Source organism: Pelecanus crispus, chromosome Z (assembly GCF_030463565.1).
Source record: "Pelecanus crispus isolate bPelCri1 chromosome Z, bPelCri1.pri, whole genome shotgun sequence".
Classification (NCBI taxonomy): domain Eukaryota; kingdom Metazoa; phylum Chordata; class Aves; order Pelecaniformes; family Pelecanidae; genus Pelecanus; species Pelecanus crispus.
Window position 1 is genome coordinate 25,452,440 of NC_134676.1, and position 22,961 is coordinate 25,475,400.

The 22,961-nt window shown below is 41.1% G+C and overlaps 1 protein-coding gene across 1 annotated transcript in view; it reads left to right on the plus strand.

Annotated features, from left to right (window-relative positions):
* Positions 1–22,961, plus strand: part of MAST4 (microtubule associated serine/threonine kinase family member 4) — a 312,006-nt gene that overhangs the window by 137,790 nt on the left and 151,255 nt on the right. The window contains exon 5 of the mRNA XM_075727088.1: positions 11,439–11,470. Coding sequence (XP_075583203.1) covers positions 11,439–11,470 — 32 coding nt within the window. The remainder of the gene's footprint in view (positions 1–11,438; positions 11,471–22,961) is intronic.

Consider the following 22,961-nt stretch of genomic DNA (forward strand, 5'->3'; position numbering starts at 1 on the left):
AGCAGTCTCCAGCAACATATTGTCAAGAAGTGCCGAAGCTGGCCACTGCATGCTGTGGTGTTGCTTTTTTTTCTTTTTCTTTTTAATAGTAGACAAAATCCTGTGTAGGTTTGCCTATATAAAAAACCACTGCTTTCTGTCTAATGAAGACCTAGAGAATCAAACAGAACCTAGAGAAATCCTTGGCTTTAGTCAAAGTAGATTCAGGGTTTTCCAATTCTGGTAAACTGTATAATTGTTTATATTTGTTCAGCTGAACAGTTGTACTAGCAACTGGTGTTTATGTCTTCTGTGATACTTCCCCCCCCCCCCCCCCCCCCCGCCCTTTTCCCTTAATATATGCTAGCCCTCTTAAACTCTGAAGATGGGAATGTTTGTGTGAATGTGGTAGCTGGAATCTGTTTAGTGTTGGTGTTTGAAACACTTTGCAGTCCATGCGTTTTCTCCAGTAGTTCTGTGGTGATGTGGTACTTTGCTGAGGGGTGAAATAGACTGTATGACAGCAGGTCAGAATGGAGCCTTGATTGTCTAACACTGTGTTAGGTGAAATGTTTTTATGTACTTCAAGGTGGAAAGTTCATTCAGAATTGTCACGCTTTTTCTTTAAAGAAACATGGTTATTTATTGATTTTTCTAAAAAGTTGAGCTAAGAATGGAACATGGTAGGCAACAAACAATCTAAAGAAACATTTTTTCTACTATATTTTACTAGGAAGTATTTTAAAGAACTGAAGATCAGACCACTAGAAAATGAATGCAAAGATTTACTGAGTTAATGTTGGCAACAGTCAAATTGCTCTCTTTAGAAGGGTTTGTGCTTCTCGTTAAAGGGAGTTTTCACCTTTTACTAATTACAAGAGCTAGTCTCCAAATAAGCTAGGCTGCATTATTGTTGTAAGGAAGCAGAGTTGATGCGTTCTGCCGCTGCTTTTGGCTGAAGACTTTAGATATAGCAGAGATAATCCTATTAAGCATAGTGTGAAGAATTCTTAACTGCATTACTGTTTCTCATTTGACCGGTAGGTTACTGATACAGTGTTTGGGGTGTTTTTTGGTTGATTTGGTATGTCCTGAAGCATTGACTATGTATGGATTCAGTTGGTGTAAATTAGACATGCCAATAAGCACCTTTTTTTAAAAAAAAAAATTGGCATTTCTGCCCCTCATTTTCTGTGTTGTTGAATTTTATTCCCATAAAGGGTATGTTTGTAGCACTTGATTTCCCCCCACCCCCCTTTCTTTTTTCTGGCCAAGTGAATTTGATTATTATTTTTTCTCTTTCCAAAGTAGATAAAGAGATTATACTCAAAACTTCTTCCAGTGGCTGACTCCTGTAGTATCCTCTCTTTTCAGAGAGTATCTTTGACTACCAGGCATTAATTTAGATTCTGGCTACTGTCTCTGGAGAAACGGTTGTGATACTTTGTCTACTTTTTAAAGGGGGGGAAAAAAAAAGCAGGCTAGTTAAAGTCTATGCATTCTGGTGTAGGAGTTGTTCTTTGATTTTTTTTTTTTTTTAAATTTATTTCGAAATTTAGGTGAGAGTGTAATTTGTATTGTATCTCTTAAACAATTCTTTCTGAGCAAGTTCTTTTGGTTGCTAAATGTTTCTACCAATCCTATAATTGGAAAGACTTCAGACTATGGTGTAGTTCATAGGAAAATCCTTACTGTTAGCGTATGGAATCATTCTGAAATGTTTCACCTTCTTCCACAGGGATTAGTGGTTTTTAATGCTGTAAGAGAGTTTGTAAAAGAATACCAGGCAAAGCAAAACATGTTTAACTGCCGATTACTTATTTCAGTCTAGTCTGTTATAAATCTTAATGTTGTGTCTGGTTTAGCTATAGGAAAATACAGATAGATTATTTAAATTGCTTCTGTATTGTACATGATAAATCAATTGATTTCTTTTTGTTTTATAGTTTTTATATGTAGTCTGCTTGGTATTCTTTTTGATCCAGTTAATTTGCATTTAAATTGATAACGCCTAGCTTTAAGTAGGCATCTGAGTATTCCTTTTAACATCACATTTCGGAACACATAGAGCTGATGCACAGATACGTTTCTACTTTGAAAGACACAGCAGTGCCTGTAACAAAAGGAAGGAAGTTAATTGAGGAGATAAAAATGAATTGTGTAGAACACACAATATTGAATTAGACAAAATGTGACCTTTTCTGGTTAAATCTCAGCTTAAGTGTCTCTTTACTTTTACAGTATATCCCCTGTTACAATCTGTGATAGTTGCTAATTTGTGACCTCAAGTTCATTATTTACAAGTTTTTTTTAGTGTTCGGGGATGTGAGAGGGGTAGGTTACCATGCAGAATAACATCTTTGTACATTGAAATGCATAGTTAAAAATATTTAAAAGAAGCCTGGTGTTCTGTGCAAAGGAGCATTCTGCAGGTGACATTGGAGAGCTGTGAATGGAGTCTTTCCTGAATAGTGGTAACTACCTTCCAGAGCTTGCCAATGCAGAAGTGGCAATTTTTGTTCATGAAAATGTGAAGAGATTACTCTTGATTTAACTGGTGAGGTTACACACTAAGCAAAAACCCTGGTAAACTGGTGGCTGCATCTGGGTGACTAGAAAGAATATGAAAGCTTTCAGCTGAAAGGCAGAACATCAGACTTTACTGTAAGGTGTCAATAATGCCTAGCTCCTTGGCAGCCAGTGTGGAAAGGGAAAGACTGTGATCTTGACTGGGACTTAGGTAACTGGTGAAGAAGGTATTGGTACAGTTTTTCTGAGAAAAGTGAATATAGAATTGCATCTTGGACAAGCGAGTTCAGACTAGAATTGCTGAGAAAGAGGTGGTCCAAACACGAACTCAACTTGGGTTATCTGGAAGGGAGAACAATTTTATAGTTATACCTGTTTTGTAAGAAATCAGATCCAAGTGAGAATGCCTTGACTGACAAAGAGCTGAACACCTTTCTCTACCTTTTTGAAAATTGGTTAATGCTGTCTTCAACTGGAAATTTTAAAGTCAATAGCCACTCCTAAAATTCAACCCTAATGTTAATAGAAAACCATTTCTGAGGCAGAGGCGTACTATTCTTGGAACCAGGAAACATTGTAAGTTGTCACAAAAACAAAGGCCAGCTTTGACAGAGAAAGAAAATTACAGCAGGAGAGACACATTTGGTGTGAGACACTAACACTTGGGGCGTTTGAGGTAGTTGATGTGCCTGCACACTGAGCCCCTTGGTAATATGCTCTGTGACTCTGAAAAACTGAATGTTGGCAAAGTTGGAAGCAATCATAAAAAGCATAACCTGCCACTGCCTTGCTTAGATGGTATTTAGAATGGATTCATACAATGGCTTGATACATTAATCTTATGAAGAGGTCAAGATGAGCTTGTAAAAAGCTCTTTCACAGTGCCTGTGTAAAAAGCTCTTTCACCCTTTCCCTGATAGATCAAAACAATCCTATTCTGTGTTACTTGCCCTGCTTTTTTTCCTGATTCCCACATCCGAATGGAAGATCTGCTGTCATACCCCAACTTTTCTTCAGCAAAAACATAGTAATTGCTTAAAAAGAAAATCCTTCAAATTCATCCCTCAAAGCAGTAACTCTTCCTGTCAGTGATTGTGGTAAGAAGGTGAACTGTGTGCTGTTGCTGATTTTTTTTTTTCTTCCTACTGTTATTAATGCAGTGTTAAAGTTAGAATGTTAACCTATTCTTAATGCAGTTTATTAAGATCTAACACACGTTACCAGAAAGTCCTCAGGTGATTACAGCCTATGACGTATGGGTAGAGAGTGTAAAAACCACCTCATACTAATCTTATCACACTTAACACCTCCCATGCTGAAGAATGCGTTATAAAATTTGTCTTGAAAAGGTTCATTTTTTCAGACTACGTTATGGACAGCTGAAAACTCTGAAAGATAAGACTTTGGAATATTTCAGCATTGCAATTGTTGGAAGATAAAGCAAATATACTGTGGTTCTAAAATCAACCTCTGTTGACATTAGCTGTGTCTTTAGCAGCTTATGAATGTATCAGCTTTTTATTGATTCTTTAAAATTGAAACCAGCAGCAAGCAATAAGTTAATGTCATCTTTTCTTCCTCCCGTATAGGGGAGGAAATTCAATATTTTAAATTTTCTGTAATTTTCTAGTAATATTTACAAGAAATGAGATTGTTAGTGTTTTCTAAGTCACCTCTGTTGTTTAAACCTTTTTATATAGTTCTGTTATTTAAATGATGTTTCTAGTTAGTGGGGTGAAGACTTTGACCCAGAATAAAGTTCAAGGTGCTTTATTTGGTCAGTGTGTTTTTTTTATAACGCTGGATACCTGCACTCTGGTGCATTGACTGAACTTGTCCCTACTGAAGTGTGTTGTAGACAGAGGACCAGAGGAAGAATCATAATTACTGAAATAATCAAAAAACATCTGTGTTTGTAAAACCATGTTATTGATAGTAAAGTGCACAGGGTGTGGAGTTTGAACTGATTAATGATAGCTGCAGTTAAATTCAGTACACATGGGTCTTAATGCAACATCACACCAATTTGGCACTGACTTGCACAGATCTCTTAAACCTGAGGCAAGGCTTATTATGTTTTCAGACCACAGTTTGGAGACACAAAGGGCCTCAAGGGCAAGAGTCTGTGGTTCATTAAGTCTGCTTTTGTGTTATTGCAGTGGGATGAAACAGCTCTAAAACCAGCCCAACTTGAACTGGCCAGAGGAGGATTCCATCTAGGGCAAGAGCAAAAGAGCATAGTGTTGTCCTCTGGGGCAGAGCTGGTGCCCAAGAACCATGCAAAGGGGCTTGCCTGCTAAGTACGTGATCTGAAGGTCTTGACACCACTAAGTTTTTAACTTTAACAGTCTGTTGGATGCTGTGCAGCAGAACTAGGACAGCCAGTCTTTTGAGTCTGTTTTATTAAGACTTTCAGAAAGGAAAGAGTGTAATGCCAGAAAACTGTGAAGTCATCATAGGTCACTTGCCGTGTAACTGAGATCTGAGCAGGAGTGTTACAAGCCTGAAGAACTGAGTTATTTTCGGTATGAAATCATTCAGTGCTTCCCTGTTTTCAGTGTCTGTGAGTAAAACAGCTGGGAGAAATGGAGTAAAAATGGCATTCTTAGCTTTTGAATAGTATGAATGGTTTTTATGTACCTAGGAAATAAGTTATTTCTCTAATCTAAGCTGTAGGCTTGCCCCACGTAGAGCATGTTTACACTTTTCCTACCCGCTCTGCGCAGACCCAGCTGTGGAGCTCTGCTGTAGTATTAGAAAGCTGGCATAGTGTTGGTGAGCATTGTCTGGAGTAAGAAAGCCTGTACTGACACAGCTGATAATTTTTTCAGGCTGTGCAAAAATCTTTGAGGCAGGTAAGTCCTAAGTGACACTAAAGAATCATGTAGGATCTGTAAAAATCCAGCCTGGTCTGAGACAGAAAAAAAAGCTTCAGTTTACTATGTTTTTTTTTTTTTGTCTTGGACATGCTGAAGCTGGAGAAGCATGAGACAAGTGACCTTGCATTTTAACATCAATGTGGTGATATGTAACAAAAACGAGGATATAGATATTATCCAGAAAGGATATTGGTTTAATTAATTCCATGTTTTGTTTGTTTATGTGTGTACTGTTTTAGAATCCAGCCTTACAAATGCTTTATTTGCAAAGTTTTGTAAATCTTCCTGTATGAATTACATACCCGAGGTTTTGTTTAGTTTTTTCCATTGTATAGGGAGATCTTGGCAGCTCTTAACACCTTTACCAGCAAGTTGTTACAGTGAATCATCTGTTACGGAACCTTATTTTGTAGTCCTTGCAGCCCAGAAAGCTAACTGTTTCCTGGGCTGCATCAAAAGAAGCGTAGCCAGCAGGCCAAGGGAGGTGATTTTGCCCCCCTACTCTGCTCTGGTGAGACCCAGCTCTGGGGCCCTCAGCGCAGGAAAGACATGGACCTGTTGGAGCGGGTCCAGAGGATGGCCACAAAAAAATGATCAGAGGGACAGAATATCTCTCCTGTGAGGAAAGGCTGAGAGAGTTGGGGTTGTTCAACCTGGAGAAGAGAAGGCTGTGGGAAAGACCTTATTGTGGCCTTTCAATACTTAGAGGGGGCTTATAAGAAAGGTGGGGACAGACTTTTTGTGATAGGACAGGGGGGTAATGGTTTTATAAAGTAAAAGAGGATAGGTTCAGACTAGATATAAGGAAGACTTTTTTGATAATGATGCTGGTGAAACACTGGAACAGGTTGCCCAGAGAAGTAGATGCCCCATCCGTAGAAACATTCAAGGTCAGGTTGGATGGGGCTCTGAGCAACCTGATGTAGTTGAAGATGTCCCTGCTCATTGCAGGGGGGTTGGGCTGGATGACCTTTAAAAATCCCTTCCAACCCAAACTATTCTAAGATGCTATGTTCTTGTCAAAAGTAGTGCTTCAGTATGGCATGCATGAGAATGGGCCAAGAGATTAATGCGACTTCAGGTGTCTACAGAAAGCATTATCTGTCATTTGCTGTGCTGGTATAATGATAAACTATAACCAAACCACTCCGATTACAAAAAAAAAAAAAAAAAAAAAAAAGAAAAAAAGACCTGAATCATAAGAAAGAAATTTAAAGTACATGTTGCAACTCTGTTAAATGGGATGCAAAACCAAGCACGATTCTTGCTCATACATTTTGGCAGTTTTTGCACAATCGTCGTCTGTTACAGTATGACAGTGCCTAGAATTACAAGTGAAGTTTTATGTTAGAAATAGAACACAATGGTCTTGTAAATAGTAAAGAAAAAAACATACAAAGGGAAGTACGTAGGTTCTAAATTGTAGTTACGTTCTGTTCATGATGAATGTGACATTTTAAATTTAGGGGAATTACTCAGCTTCATAATGCAATATTGTATGCAGGTGTAACTGTTCTTTTGTATGTGAGCATATGTTATGCTAAAAGATGTTGTTTTAAATTGCAAATTCTGAACAGTTGCTGGAACTTCCTAGGAAGTGCCAGAATTTGTTACCAAGGCCCCTATTTCTGCTCTCCTATGCCTTTGCGTTATGATCTCTAATTACATTGTTTCTCACTATTTTTTCCTGCCTCATTCAGTGAACAGGATGGGCGGTGCTCAGGAATTGAGCAGCTACTTGATATTTTAATCCTTATCATTCAGTTAGCAGCCTGGGCTTTATTTACTGCACACCATTTAAAAGTCTCTAAAGAATACATAATTATTCATTCGCTTATGGTCTTTTCTAAGGTGCCTGGCTGAACTATTTTTAATCCATTCAATTGTATTTTCATGTGCATTTTCTGGTCAATACCTACAACTTTATGAGCTATGTGAAACAAGTACGTGTGCGCACATACACAGCATGCATATATATACACATATAATCATAGAATCATTTAGGTTGGAAAAGACCTTTAAGATCATCCAGTCCAACTGTTAAACTAACATTACCAAGTCCACACTAAACCAGTTAAGGGTAGACTAGACTAAACCATGTCCCAAAGTGCTACGTCTACCCGTTTTTTGAATGCTTCCAGGGATGGTGACTCCACCACCTCTCTGGGCAGCCTGTTCCAATGCTTGACCACCCTTTCCGTGAAGAAATTTTTCCTAATATCCAACCTAAACCTCCCCTGGCACAGCTTGAGCCCATTTCCTCTTGTCCTATTGCTAACTACATGGGAGACCAACACCCACCTCACTACAACCTCCTTTCAAGTAGTTGTAGAGAGCAATAAGGTCTCCCCTCAGCCTCCTCTTCTCCAGGCTAAAGAACCCCAGTTCCCTCAGCTGCTCCTCATAAGGGCTGTGCTCCAGACCCTTCACCAGCTTCGTTGCCCTTCTCTGAACATGCTCCAGCACCTCAATGTCCTTCTTGTGTTGAGGGGCCCAAAACTGGACACAGTATTTGAGGTGCGGCCTCATCAGTGCTGAGTACAGGGGAACAATAACCTCCCTGCTCCTGCTGGCCACACTATTCCTGACACAAGCCAGGATGCTGTTGGCCTTCTTGGCCACCTGGGCACACTGCTGGCTCATGTTCAGGCAGCTGTCAACCAACACCCCCAGGTCCTTTTCTGCCAGGCAGCTTTCCAGCCACTCTTCCCCAAGCCTGTAGCGCTGCACGGGGTTGTTGTGACCGAAGTGCAGGACCTGGCACTTGGCCTTGTTAAACCGCATGCAGTTGGCCTCAGCCCATCGATCCAGCCTGTCCAGATCCTCTGCAGGGCCTTCCTACCCTCCAGCAGATCAACACTCCCACCCAATTTGGTGTCATCTGCAAACTTACTGAGGGCGCACTCAATCCCCTCATCCAGATCATTGATAAAGATATTAAACAAGGCTGGCCCCAAAACAGAGCCCTGGGGAACACCACTTGTGACCGGCTGCCAACTGGATTTAACTCCATTCACCACTACTCTCTGAGCTCAGCCACCCAACCAGTTTTTTACCCAGTGAAGAGTACGCCTGTCCAAGCCATGAGCTGCCAGCTTCCTGAGGAGAATGTTATGGGAGACTGTGTCAAAGGCTTTGCTAAAGTCCAGGTAGATGACGTCCACAGCCTTTCCATCATCCACCAGGCGGGTCACCAGGTCATAAAAGGAGATCAGGTTGGTCAAGCAGGACCTGCCTTTCGTGGACCCATGCTGGCTGGGTCTGATCCCCTGGTTGATCTGCACTTGCCTGTTGAGTTCACTCAATATGAACCTCTCCATAATCTTTCCCGGCACCGAGGTCAGGCTGACAGGCCTGTAGTTCCCCGGCTCCTCTTTCCCACGCGTCTTGTAGATGGGTGTCACATTGGCAAGCCTCCAGTCATCAGGGACCTCCCCTGTTAACCAAGACTGCTGATAGATGATGGAGAGTGGCTTGGTAAGCTCCTCTGCCAGCTCCCTCAGTACTCTCGGGTGGTCCCGTCTGGCCCCATAGACTTGTGTGCATCCAGGTGGCATAGCAGGTCATTAACTGCTTCCTCCTGGATTATGTGGGCTGCATTCTGGTCCCCATCCCTGTCTTCCAGCTCATGGGGCTGAGTACCCTGGGGATGACTGGTCTGGCTATTAAACACGGAGGCAAAGAAGGCGTTAAGTACCTCAGCCTTTTCCTTGTCCTCGGTGACAATGTTCCCCCCCCACATCCAGCAAAGGATGGAGATCCTCCTTGGCTCTCCTTTTATTGTTGATGTACTTATGAAAACATTTTTTATTATCTTTTACAACAGTGGCCAGATTGAGTTCTAGCTGGGCTTTTGCCTTTCTAATTTCCTCCCTGCAGGACCTAACAAGATCCTTGTACTCCTCCTGAGTTGCCTGCCCCTTCTTCCAATGGTGGTAGACTCTCTTTTTTTCCCTGAGTCCCCCCAAAAGCTCCCTGTTTAGCCAGGCCGGTTGTCTTCCCCACCAGTTGGTCTTACGGCACATGGGGACAGCCTGCTCCTGCACCCTTAAGACTTCTTTCTTGAAGAAGGCCCAGCCTTCCTGGACCCCTTTTCCTTTCAGGACCGCCTCCCAAGGGACTTTCCCAACCAGCGTCCTGAAGAGGCCAAAGTCTGCCCTCCGGAAGCCCATGGTAACAGTTTTGCTGCCCCTTCTCTTTGCATTGCCAAGAATTGAGAGCTTTATCATATTGTGGTTGCTAAGCCCAAGACGGTCTCCGACCATGACATTTCCCACAAGCCCTTCTCTATTAGTAAACAGCAGGTCAAGCGGGGCACCTCCCCTGGTAGGCTCGCTTACCAGCTGCGTCAGAAAGTTATCCTCCAGACACTCTAGGAACTTCCGAGACTGTTGCCTCTCTGCTGTGTTGTATTTCCAGCAGATGTCCGGCAAGTTGAAGTTCCCCACAAGAACAAGGGCTAGCGATTGCGAGACTTCTGCCAGCTGCTTGTAGAATGCTTCATCTTCCTCTACATCCTGGTTGGGTGGTCTATAGCAGACTCCCAACAGGACATCCGCCTTGTTGGCCTTTCCCCTCATGCTTACCCATAAGCACTTGACCTTATCATCAGCACTGTTGAGCTCTATACAGTCAAAACACTCCCTAACATACAGAGCCACCCCACCGCCTTTCCTTCCCTGCCTATCCCTTCTGAAGAGCTTATAGCCCTCCAGTGCAGCACTCCAGTCATGAGAGTGATCCCACCATGTTTCTGTTGCTTATGTTTACTTTTGAAAGATAATTTTGTGATTGTTCCCTCTGATAACTTCTAGAATGGAACCTGAGTCTGTTACATACTTTAAAACAGTCTTTCATGGAGGATATTGTAAGTAAACATAAAGTAATGCAATTGAGTGACTAAAGACATCCATCCATGTAACTTGAATCATTCTCATATGCACCCTTGTCTTTGATGATGCTCTTCAACTTTAAATGTATCTGTCTATGTATCTTCTAGGTCAGACAAGTTGTCCCTTTGTTTAAATGGAAGCAGTACTCCCTGCTGGACATGATTACAAAGACTTAACTAATGTAGCATTCAGAATATAAGTTCATGTGAGAAATGGAAAAGAGTGAGGGTAGTTGAACACTGGAACAGATTGTCCAGAGAGGTTGTGGAGTCTCCATCTTCGCAGATGTTTAGAACTCAACTGGATGTGGTCTTGAGTAACATGCTATAATTGGCCCTGCTTTGAGCAGGTTGGACCAGAGGATCTCCAGACATCCCTTCCAGCCTCAGCTATTCTGTGGTTTATACAATAGGAGATAATCTACTTTTGGGTATAAGTACTATGCTTATTTCTAATGGGCAAAACGTCATGGATCTTGTGGCTTTCTTCTACACTAAAATGCTAGTAAAATGTTTGTCTGCAATTTCCATTTGGCTAACAGGCTATCTTGTCAGTCCCATAAACAGTTTAAGTGTTCTCAGCAAAAGTTATTGAAGTGTTTGTACAATGGTGATTCTGTTGTGATGCTAGTACTTTGCAGAAGATTGTAATACATTATAAGGATTTATAATTGACCAAACTGTTATGTACCTCAACTTTTTTGGGTTAAAGAACACAGTGTAGAAACCTTGATGGTGATGGTCACCTATTTAGGCCTTGATCCTGTTGTTAAAAACTTTTGCGAATGATAGATGCTGGAAAGAACTTAGTGTATCTTTGTCACTAAGTCTTGCAAATTTTAATACTGTTACCAGTGCATCATAGCTCTGACTGTAAGGCTTTTCTACAACGCCTGTCTATTGTTTGAAATATTTTAATATTGCTGCTACAAAAAGGCCTAACCTTTTCCCATTGCTAATGTTAGTATTTCAAATAAGAATGGAAGGCAACAAGTAAAAGATGGTGCATGTAAAATCTGCATTATCTTTTACTGTAGTCCAAATACACCACTACTATCTGTCTGCCACTGATGGGATGGGAGGATTACAGTACTTGTGTTAAAAAGGCCACTTCCAGTTAAGTTTTATTCCTAATACAGTGTAATTTCTTTCTGTTGCAGAAGGAGTTGAGCCTTCCAAGAAGAGGAAGTTTGTAAGTACATGAAGTTTTTTCTGTTGTGCTCACAGTATAGTATGTAGTTTTGACAGTTTTTGAGTAGGCTAGTCTTCTTTTCAGGGCAGTTAAAATGAAGGTTAAATGTGGCAGTGGATCTACCTTAAAATATGTACAAAGAAATTAAGATTGTAAATGAAAATCCGTGGGTTGTGCAGTGACCTTTTTTATACCCATCTTCTGGAGGAGCTATTGTGGGGGATTTCCAAAGTGACCAAAAGTTCTTATGATGAAGCTTTTGATTTGTATTGAAGATTCCTCTTGTTAAAAATCAAGGAATAAATTTGGTTTCTTCATGAGTGATATAAATGAAAATTTGCAAGTAAGTAAAACTGTTTCCTAACAAAATTCTGTGATCAGACCTGTGGATAAAAAGGTAAGAACAAAGGATAGATGAGTTCTACTAAATGTATAGGGTTGTTAAGCTAGTATTTTGATTAGTGGAAGTAAAGACTGCATATTCTTGTATAAATTGTTACTTGAGTTAGAATAATATGAACTCAGATACTGTGGTTTAATTGTGATTTGCTCAGATTTCTGTACCGTGGCTTTGTTTTTCTGGTTTTTCTGAGCTGTTTGGTTTTACAGCTTGTATTTTTATTTGTGTCCTGGTTTTGGCTGGGATAGAGTTAATTTTCTTCCTAGTAGCAGGCATAGTGCTGTGTTTTGAATTTAGGATGAGAAGAATGCTGATAACACACTGATGTTTTAGTTGTTGCTAAGTAGTGCTTATGCTAGTCAAGGACTTTTCAGCTTCCCGTGCTCTGCCAGGTGCACAAGAAACTGGGAGGGGGCACAGCCAGGACAGTTGATCCAAACTGACCAAAGGGCTATTCCATACCGTATGATGTCATGCTCATATAAACTGGGGGGGGGTTGGCTGGGAGGCTGTGATAGCTGCTTGGGAAGTGGCTGAGTATCAGTCAGTGGATGGTGAGCAATTGCATTGTGCATCACTTGTTTTGTATATAATTATTATTATTATCCCTTCCTTTTCTGTCCTATTAAATTGTCCTTATCTCAACCCATGTTAGGGTTTTTTTTTTTCCGATTGTCTCCCCCATTCCACTGGGGAGGGGAGGGAGTGAGTGAGTGGCTGTGTGGTGTTTAGCTGCCTACCGGGTTAAACAACAGTCCTTTTTGGTGCCCAGTGTGGGGCACGAAGGGTTTGAGATAATGACAGATCTGACCAGAGTGTTTCAAAACAAATTTGTGATAAACGTTCATTATATTAGTTTAGTAGTCACTGGTCACAATGTTGATTCATTTGCTCTCAGAGTTATTGTGCTTGTTCTCAGAGTTGTGCTGTGTAACACCTTACTTGCCGTATGCATTCCCTGTGGTGCTGTTTATCACCTCTTGGAGCTGGATTAAAGTTATCTCTTTGCTGTATGGTGTAACACTGGTTTATGGTGTGATAAAATTATCTCTTATGAGGTTGTACTGAGGACTGCCATCACTCCCTTGCTTCAGGAGCCATTTCTCAGAAAGTGTTAATGATTACACTTTTTACCTCTTCTCCTTGGAGAATCAATCTATGGGGGAGACAGTGAGGGACACTTTCCTCCACTCCTTCACCATCCCTTCTTCCTTCAGGCTAGTTACAACAGCTCTTGAGAATTTTGAATATCCTTGGGATATTTAAACCAGCATCCCCCTACCGCTATGTCTCCTGAATGCGGTTCAGACCTTGTTTAGGGTTAAATGACTGTCTAAGAATATCATCCAGAGATCAACCCCCATGACAGGCACTACGGCCACTCCAACCCCTGCGACAGGCACTGCGGCTACTCAAACCTTCATGACAGGCACTGCAGCTACTCCAGCCCCCTTGACAAACACTGCAGCTACTCAAACTCCAGCGACTGTGGCTGAACTAGAGAACCAACCAGTCACCCCTATACACAAGAAGAAATACACAAGAAGATTGGCTCATTTAGTCAGGGATGAAGATGAACCAGGGCTATCACAAGAACCAGAGGAGGAAGAGCCAGAACCCATAAATGGGATGGTAACCACCTGATGCCTATCCCTGCATGAGCTGCAAATTATGCAAAAAGATTTTGGCTGTCATCCAGGCGAGCACATCATCACCTGGCTGCTCCGATGCTGGGATAATGGGGCCAGTAGCCTGGAATTAGAGGGCAGGGAAGCCAAGCAGCTGGGATCCCTTTCTAGGGAAGGGGTCATTGACAAAGTGATTGGAAAAGGGGCACAAGGCCTCAGCCTCTGGAGACGACTTCTGTCAGGCATGAAGAAGTGTCCATCAAGGAAGACGTTATATGTCACCCAGGCAAATGGACCACCACAGAGAGAGGTATCCAGTACCTGAGGGAATTAGGCATGGTGGAGGTGATTTATAGTGACCTGAACAACAAGCAGGTACTTAAAGATCCAGATGAAGTCAGGTGCACATGACCCATGTGGCAGAAGTTCGTATGGAGTGTACCATTGTTGCATGCAAACTCATTGGCAGTAATGACCTTGAAAGACGGAGAGGAGCCAATGGTGGATGGAATGGCTGGCCAACTCCGGCAATATGAAGGAGGTCTCTCTTCCTCCCTACAGACCTGTGTCTCGGCTGTGGAAAGACTGTCTGAAAAACTGTCCCGAGAGTTCCAGCAACTCAAAGAGGATAGGTCCTACTCCCCACCTGTACGGACCAGTATCTCAGCCATTAGGAATGAGTGTCCCTCTACCCAAGAGAGAGGATAATAGAGAGTACACACCACAGGGTACCCTGTGGTTTTACCTGCGTGACCATGGAGGGGACATGAGGAAGTGGGATGGAAAATCTACCTTGCCTAATGCCATCAAGCTATACAGGGGCAGAACCCATCTGTATTTCTGCAGTAATAGCGGAATCCCAACAGCTAACTGTATTGGAGGCCGAAGTGAGCCTAACCGGGAATGAGTGGCACAAGCACCCCATTGTGACTGGCCCAGAGGCTCCATGCATCCTTGGCATAGACTATCTCAGGAGAGGGCATTTCAAGGACCCAAAAGGGTATTGGTGGGCTTTTGGTATAGCTGCCTTGGAGACAGAGGAAATTAGACAGCTGTCCACCTTGCCCGGTCTCTCAGAGGACCCTTCTGTTGTGGGGTTCCTGAGGGCCGAAGAACAACAGGTGCCGTTCGCCACCACAACAGTGCACTGGTGGCAATATCGCAACAACCCAGACTTCCTGACTCCCATCCGTAAGCTGATTCGTCGACTGCAGAGCCAGGGAGTGATCAGCAAGACTCGCTCACCCTTTAACAGTCCCATATGGCCAGTGCAAAAGTCTGATGGGGAGTGGAGACTAACAGTAGAGTACCGTGGCCTGAATGAAGTCACGCTGCTGCTGAGTGCTGCTGTGCCGGACATGCTAGAACTTCAATACAAGTTGGAGTCAAAGGCAGCCAAGTGGTATGCCACAATTGATACCGCTAATGTGTTTTTCTCAATTCCTTTAGCAGCAGAGTGCAGGCCCGAATTTGCTTTCACTTGGAGGGGCGTCCAGTACACTTGCAATTGACTGCCCCAGGGGTGGAAACACAGAAAGTGTCTCTGAGGCTCCTTTTTTACCTGTAGCCATGATGTTGCTTACTCTTGCTATGATGTTTATCATTGGATGTTATTAGATATTTTTCTCCAAGTTTGAAAAATGGCTGTAACACAATCATCTCAATTGCATTCATATACATAGTTTTATAGCTGATCACTGAGGTATAAGTGCACATTCTGTAATGTTGCTGAGACTTCAATATTGAAGTATAGTAAAGGAATAGCCCCTTGTCAGCATAATCATATCTAGTTATGAAAGTGCTTAAGATTCTGCAGATGGTGTTTTAAAGTATCTTTAATACTGCTGTCTTAGTTAACAGGGCTCATAGTGCTGAGGTTAGCAAGGGCTGTAGCATCAGGGGTTGTGAGTGTAGACCATGTTGGCTGCTCTATTTGTGTGTTATATGCATGTTGACATGAAGACTGAATTTAAAAATGTGAGAGGTCCTATGGCTTTATTGCCATAAACATGTAGAGGTGCTGAATGGCTCCAGGCAGGCATACCACTTTGTCTTCTGGAGCTTCAGAGCAAATGGCATGACAAGGATGCAGCTTATGAACTCCAAGTTCATTAGCTGTGGCATCCATTCCAACACATTGTGTTACCTGCTGCAAGTTGGCAATGCTTGTTTACTTGTTGAACCTCATCTGCCATTCATCTGCCAGGAGTACCCTGATTGTGCCATTGTGTACACACACCCTTGCCATGTGTGGAGTTATTCCACCTAGTAGCTGACCTTTTGATCTAGCTCCGTGGCTGTCAACCTACAAGCCCAGCTGGCTTCAGTTAAAAAACATGCCCTCTGTTTTCACTGACCTACTTATCTTACCATTGCTCAGTGCAAATACAGAGCCTTCTCTGGAAACCGACAGCTTCCTTGCTTTTTGTTACACAAGATTCAGCTGATGTAAGGGCAGGGTAGTATGAAACTCTGTTTCCTGGTTTTGAAATAGAACACTAAAGGTTAAGGGCATGGTGGTGGCAGAAGTCAAGAAGGAATCTAGAGGGGTTAGAAAAGGAGGCATGGGAAATGTAATGGGTGTTAGGGGGAACTGTGGGTGGGGATTGAGGACATACAGTGAAGGAAATTTGGAGAGGGAGAAGGCTTAACTTTTCTACTCTTCCCCAGATTGTCTGTGGCTATGGGTCCTCATTTTGGATCTCATGAAGTAAGTTAAGCTTTCTGTGGGCTTCCTTCCACTAAACCCAGTTCCGATTTTAAATAGTTGTTATACAGCAAGTCCTAAAGAAAGAATTGGAGACAAAAACATGTTGAAAGGTTAAAGTTAACTTTAGGATAGTTGGCATAAACTGAGATAAGGGGTGCTGGTTGAGAAAGAAGTGAGCTTTTCCATCCTCAGAGCACCCCCTGGCTGTTCTGGCACAAGTGATTGTGTGGACACAGGCAGGAACTGATGCGGGTTGCAACTAGCTTCATGCAGGTTCTTCAGTGTGTTTGACTCTCCAGCTGCACAAATGCCTTGCTGGCAGCAGAGTGTGGTGGCATGGAGGCAGAATGAATGGCTGGGAGCTTTCCCTAGGGCTGTCTCCAGCAGCAAAACGGAGTTTATATAAACGTAACATGGTTGTAAACCTGCGTGGCTGTTTCCATCTATTCCACTTTGCAACTCTATTAGAAAATTATATCGAAGCGTATTTTTGTACACTGCCACTACACGGATGGATTATTTATGTGTTGTTGTGATATTTTTATTGATCTGTTTATTTTCACCAAACACTTCCAAATATCAAGGGAGACATTTATGCTTAATCTTAAGCCAGACCCAGAAATACAGATTTAATTTGATCAAGTTAAGTGTTGCTAACATCTGTGTATGAAGCATGCAGATCCTCTGATGAACCAGAGAATGTCTGATTGCATCTAAAAACCCCTATCCTTTACACATTCAGAGTGTATCTAGCTGGAGTAGGTAGCCAGAGAAGATCTCTCAGTGGACGTTGTACATTAACCAGGCGAGTTTCATCACTGAATTTAAGGCATCAATGTTGTTATCCTCTTTGGTTTCCTCCCATACCCACACCGTACAACAAAATGAGTACAGACAGGGCATGAACTCAGAGGCAGTGATACAAAAATAACCCTTAGCTTTAAGTTGGTACATTCTGGTTTAAAATGCCCTTCTCCTAAAAAATTGACAGCGGGCTTCTGTGAGGTGGAGTGGAGCCTTCAGAAATGGTAGTACGTAAAAAGAAGTAAGCGGGTAGGCAGAGGAGGTTTGTCCTTTCCTTAGACCTTCAGTGGTTAAAGCACCTGCCCTAGAAGTAAAATACCTGACTTCACCAGTCTAAATCAGTTGTCTTTCCTTTTTCTTTTGTTTAATCTGTCAATTTCAGTTTAATTCAGAGCTAGATAACTTCTATATATTTATTTTTGCTGCATCTGTCCTTCTCTTGGCATTTCTAAAACAAAACTAATTTCAGTAATTATAAAATATGGACCCTACTTCAGTAGCAGCGATTATATAATCTACTTGCACCTGTGGAAATGTCAAAGTTGGTCACAGAATTTTCATAAAATTCATTTATGCATTACAGTGAAGCAGCTGATATCCTTGGATAACAGCAATGTGGAGTGTGACCAGCCAAGAATTCAAGAGAAACTCTAGTTAAAACTACTGCTTGCTTAGGGCTTAGTTAAGTAAGTTTCAAGAAAGTTAATAAAAGTTTTGTAAGAAAGTTTTTATCAATGACAGATATGGACTGTCAGTTAACCTCAGGGAAAAAGTGGGAGTGAGAAATTGCACAGAATGGAATTATGAAATCATGCCAACCATACTTCATATAAAAAAAAGCTCTGAGGCCAGTGTCATGTAGGTGGACAAAACTGGAATTTGATTGACAGTTTCTGTGTGCATGTATGTATGCTTACAGACACAGACAAATATATCTATATAAAAAATTGTCTTATGTATATAGGTGACCTGTGATAAGGAAAAGTGTTTAGATTGGATGCCAGAGCACCCAAAGGAAACCTCAAAAGTGAAATACATTGATTGTACAAGCCTAACCTCTTTCCCAACAGCTGCTTTTGAGTTTTATCTCCCGAATTGCATAGGCTTCTTTGTGGCTTGAAGGACACAACTCAAAGACAGACAAGGAAATTAATTTTGAGTAACTGAAGAATTGCAAAATAACACAAACAAAAGCCTCCAAGCACCCCAAAACATTTAAGAAAGACTGCTACTTCCTTTGTCTTATGTATGTATGTTTCAGGACCTGTGTGTATGTTGTGCATGCAGCTTTGCAGCTTTTTTCATTGAATGTACTTTTGCAGAAGGGCACTATTGTGCTGAAAGTGGTCGTGTCATTGTACCTCATTTGCACAGTGCAGAAATTCAAATTTGATTCATCATAGTTGAAGACAGAAACTTCATTTAAGTTCTGGAAAATAGTGATTCGTTTTGGAAAACGCTGTCTAAACAGTTTTAGATAGATCACTATAAATAATACTAGATTTTTGAGAAATAAAATATTTTCCATGTTAATTATAAAAGCTATTCAAAATGCAGTCTTGAGATACTCAAGTTACTGAGAATTTGTATTCCTAGTTAAAACAAAACCTCTCTATTTCTCTGTTTATGAAGGTTTTATGGCTTGTTTGGATTTTTTTCTCTGAAAGTGCACAGCTTCTACAATCTGGTCTTCATTGAGAGAAATTGAGTGCCTTAAGTTACAATGATGTGCAATATCCCATTAAAATTATTACAGGAGAAAAACTAATACTTTGAGAGAACTTTCTGCAGAGCATGTATCAACAGTTACACCTCAATCTGAGCAATGAGTTCCTCATGCTGTGAAAGTGTGTTGAACTGGAAATTTGTATTGCTGTAGCTTTCTTCTGCATATACTTTGCTGCTACTGCTGTTTATATTTGTGTAGAGATGAAGTAAACAAGTTGACCTGACGTGAGCATTTTGATAAGTACAATTGTTACACTGAAAGTATAGAGATTTAGATCAGTTTGTTCTTTACAGCGTCTGCCTCTATAGCTGTAGCTCACATATCTTCTGTTGGCAGGAATTTTTACTGCAAATTAGTTTGTGCTGATAGAAGACTCCATCTGATGGCAGCTTAAGGAATTCAGTGTGCCTTGACAAAGGATGTGGGGCACAGTTGCCCCCAGAAAAGTCCTTGTTGCATCTCTCTGTAGCATGTGGACCTTTGGCAGGAAGTGGAGGAGGCAAAATAGGAAGGCAAGAAGGCTTGTGAGCCAGGACTGGCAGGAGCTATCCCTTTTTGTCTCCAAACTTCATAACTTGGGTTGTACAGCCTGTACTGCGGCTACAGCTTATGCTTAGCTATGAATCCCCCTCTTCATAAAGTTCCACTTCCACTACATCTGCATCAGATGCTTTTATCACTCTCTGCCTGTGTGTTGGAGCAATAGACTTAGTTTGCTGATCTAAATTAAATCTAAAAAAAGAGTAACTTTCTTCTGTTGGGTTAGTTGCATCCATGTTTAGGGTTTTTCAGGCATAACAGCAAAAAAAAAAAAAAAATTGGCCTTTCTGGTGTCACAGTCAAGAATAACTGTTTTGATAGCAGGAAATAACACAGTACTGCTAAACTGTATGTCAAAGACAGCGGGCTTTTCTGGAAGGAGTGGAAGCTCTGGGTAGAGCTGAGAACGTCTTACACTTAAGAACCCTGAAAGTAGAACTGGCTATTTATTTTCATTTCCATTTTATCCATTCATTTTCTTCAGCTTCATCTGAGTTTAAAGTAAGCTGGAACTCTACTTTGGACTTTCAAATGATGGTGTCCAAAATATTCATCCTGTACCTTTGTAATAAACACAAAGCACTGATCATGAAAAGAAAACTGTCACTTTTTCATCTTAAATTATTTGGGAGATTACCATTATCTTAAATTTGGAAAGTGGAGTAGATTGATTCTTATTGCCAGGTAATGAATCTCTCAATTCTAATATGGATGGTTTGTGCTCAGATGGGTACTCTCCATAGCCCACATTTAATTCTTAAGATGCGTATGCTTTAATGTTCGGTGTTACTAGCACTATTTCTGTATGCACTTCTGTGTTAAACGAGAACATGCTGGTTTAGCTGTTTTTCTCCCTGGTGGCAGTATACTATAGTTGGTATACTGTCTGGTGCTCAATAACCACATTTATGTCTTTGTGACAAACTAAGTAGATTCAAGTCCTTAACTGTCAGGGTTTTTCTGATGCTGTCATTGAGGGGGAATGTTTTTTTTTCCCTGCAAGTCTAATTTTGTGATGTTTTGCTCATGCTATGGGTAGGTATAAAAGTCCTATCTCCCTTTTATAGCTCTGTGTTACTGCTTCTATTGGCACCTTTTGTCACAGCAACACACCGGGAGAACAACGTCTTGTAAGCACCCCTATGTTATTTTTCTTAGTGGTGGCTTCTTAAGTGCAGCCGACACTCTTAAATTTCTAGATGCTTAACATTGCATTTGTCATTAAAATGTATTTTTGTTTAAAGGAGCACAGATTATCAAGAGGTCCAGATCACTTCATATGTGACAACCTTGTCATCCTCAATATTTATCATTTCTTCAGTGTTTCACCTTTGAACTTTCAGCAGTGGCTTTAAATCTAATTTCCTTACCACTGATGAAAATGCTGAATTGCATCAAGCCAGACGATAAAATTTTATGAACTTGTAAAAAAAATCTCCTTTGTACAAAGGAAATTCCTCCACTGACGACTTTTTTTGAGATCTCTTAATGAACTCTAAATCCATTTAATGTATGCTTTATTGAGATTTTAATGCAAATTCTGGACAAGGAATTCAAATACTTAACAAAGTCTTTGTGTCTGGGCAGGTCACTTGTGTATGACATGGGGGACAAGGGCCACCAGCTGTTCAGTCCTTATTGCATCTCTTGGGTTCCTTGCGACTGACAATGAAAAACTCATTTTTGGACATGTTTTTTGTATGCTTCAGGAGACAACAGTTACCGCAGCCTGATCCTTTACCCTCACAATCTTGCTTATTTCAGCCTCCATAAATTTTACGCAAGTCTGCTGCCCATTGTCTTTGTTTCCTTGTTTTAAAGTTGTGTTGGGCTAATGGGGAGAGTAATGGCATGTGCAGTGTGCTGTGTGGCCTTGTTACCATCTTCCTGTTGTCAGCGCAGGGTCTTCTGCAGATGAGCCCTTTGTGCTGTGGAGAGCACAGGCCTGATTTTGATGTAAACAACACATCCCTTGGTATATATTGTTGTTAGTTGTGTCCTTGTTTATCAGTATAGGCCATGCAGTTTAATCTTGTTCTGTTGTTTCTTTTGATGCTTTCACAAGCACATTTGCATTCCTGCTTGACTGGTACCAATATTACTATTATTACATATCACTGCATGTTGTCTCTTGGCTCATGTTTTACTAGTACTTGTGTCAGTTTTACACAGTGACAGCCTCTCTTTATGATTTATCACATCACATGTAAGAGAAGGGAACTATCTGTTTTAATATAATTCATCATGTCCCTTTTCAGTGAAAGATGTATACACTGCTTGAAGGTATTTTAAAGCTTTGTGGAACCTTGTTACTGGTAAATTCATGCTCATCTGTTTGTGTGTGTGCATGCACACAATCTTTATGTATATCTGCAAAAAAAAAAAGGTAGTGATGACTTTTTTGTAATTTCAAAACTATGCTTTGATGTATTACTGGGACATATGTTCATACAGCATTATCCATTATATTCTTTAATCACATAGATAGGTTTACAAGGCCCAGAACATCACAAAATTTATTGAAATAACATGGCTACCTGGAGGATTGGTGTCCAGAAATGAGGCATTCAGCTTTTACAGCTTAATTGTGTAATGTGATATTTATTCACTGTTGTTCTGTGAGTGCTGTGGTAGTAATGTAGTAATGTGGTAGTAATGTAAATTATCACCTGACCCATGCTTGACCAGGTACCATGCTTCTCCACAGTGCTCTGGGTGTGCTATGTACTGATGGAATTTTGTTTCAGCTATTTAGGCAAGGACAGGACAGGGTCAAGAATGAAACCCAAGTAATTCTTTTATCAAAATTGTGATCAGATTAAGCCACAGGGAATAAGCAAAATGAAGTCAGCCTCTAGGGTCAAGTCATGGTCCTGTAGGAGTGTTGCAGAATTTCAGGATGGCAGAATTGCATGATTCTTGGAGGGAACAAAGAAAATCAAGTATCTGGGTGCCTCCACGCTTTTCCTAAATTAAAAAATGTTTTTGCAGTAGAATAGCTTATATGAAATTTTAAATATTTAAAATGTTTTTATACATGTGAATAATTCTTTTATAGCACATGAGGTTCAACCTAGATGTTTGAGGGCCAGATCTCATGGCTAATGGATTGCTGGCAATGTGAAGGCAGGTGCCAAAATAAAATCTCTACAAAGAAATAGCAGTAGAAAAGACCTCATCAGTTGACTGCTAAAACTTGAATAGTGAACCTAACAAAAATGAGGCGAAAAAGAGTAGTGGGATGGAGGTCTGACAAATTGGCTAACCTGCTGTTCTTGTTCTTCCTATGTGACAGTCCGCTCCCCTGAGCAGCCTTTTCAGCTTGTGGCCTTTTTCACTGAACTGCTCTGATTCTGTTCGTTCTGCCATTGTGTCCTGCATTACCTGTTGAACCAGCAGTTTGTGGTGTTTGCAGTGTTTCTGTGTGCATAGAGGCAGCAAAGCATTTAGCAAGAGCAGAGGGAAAATGTTCGGGGAATTTAATGGCTGGAAGTGTGAGCTGCTGAGGCAAGGGAGTAGTGATCTCTGAGCAGCAGGTTGGGGTCTAGCAGTAACTCAGTTTGTGAGGGCAATAATTACATGATTAAATTCTGACTTTCAGTGGCAGATGTGATAGATTCATGTTGAATAACACAAACATTTCAGAAAACTTACTATAAGTATTTTTAAATTAGCATTGG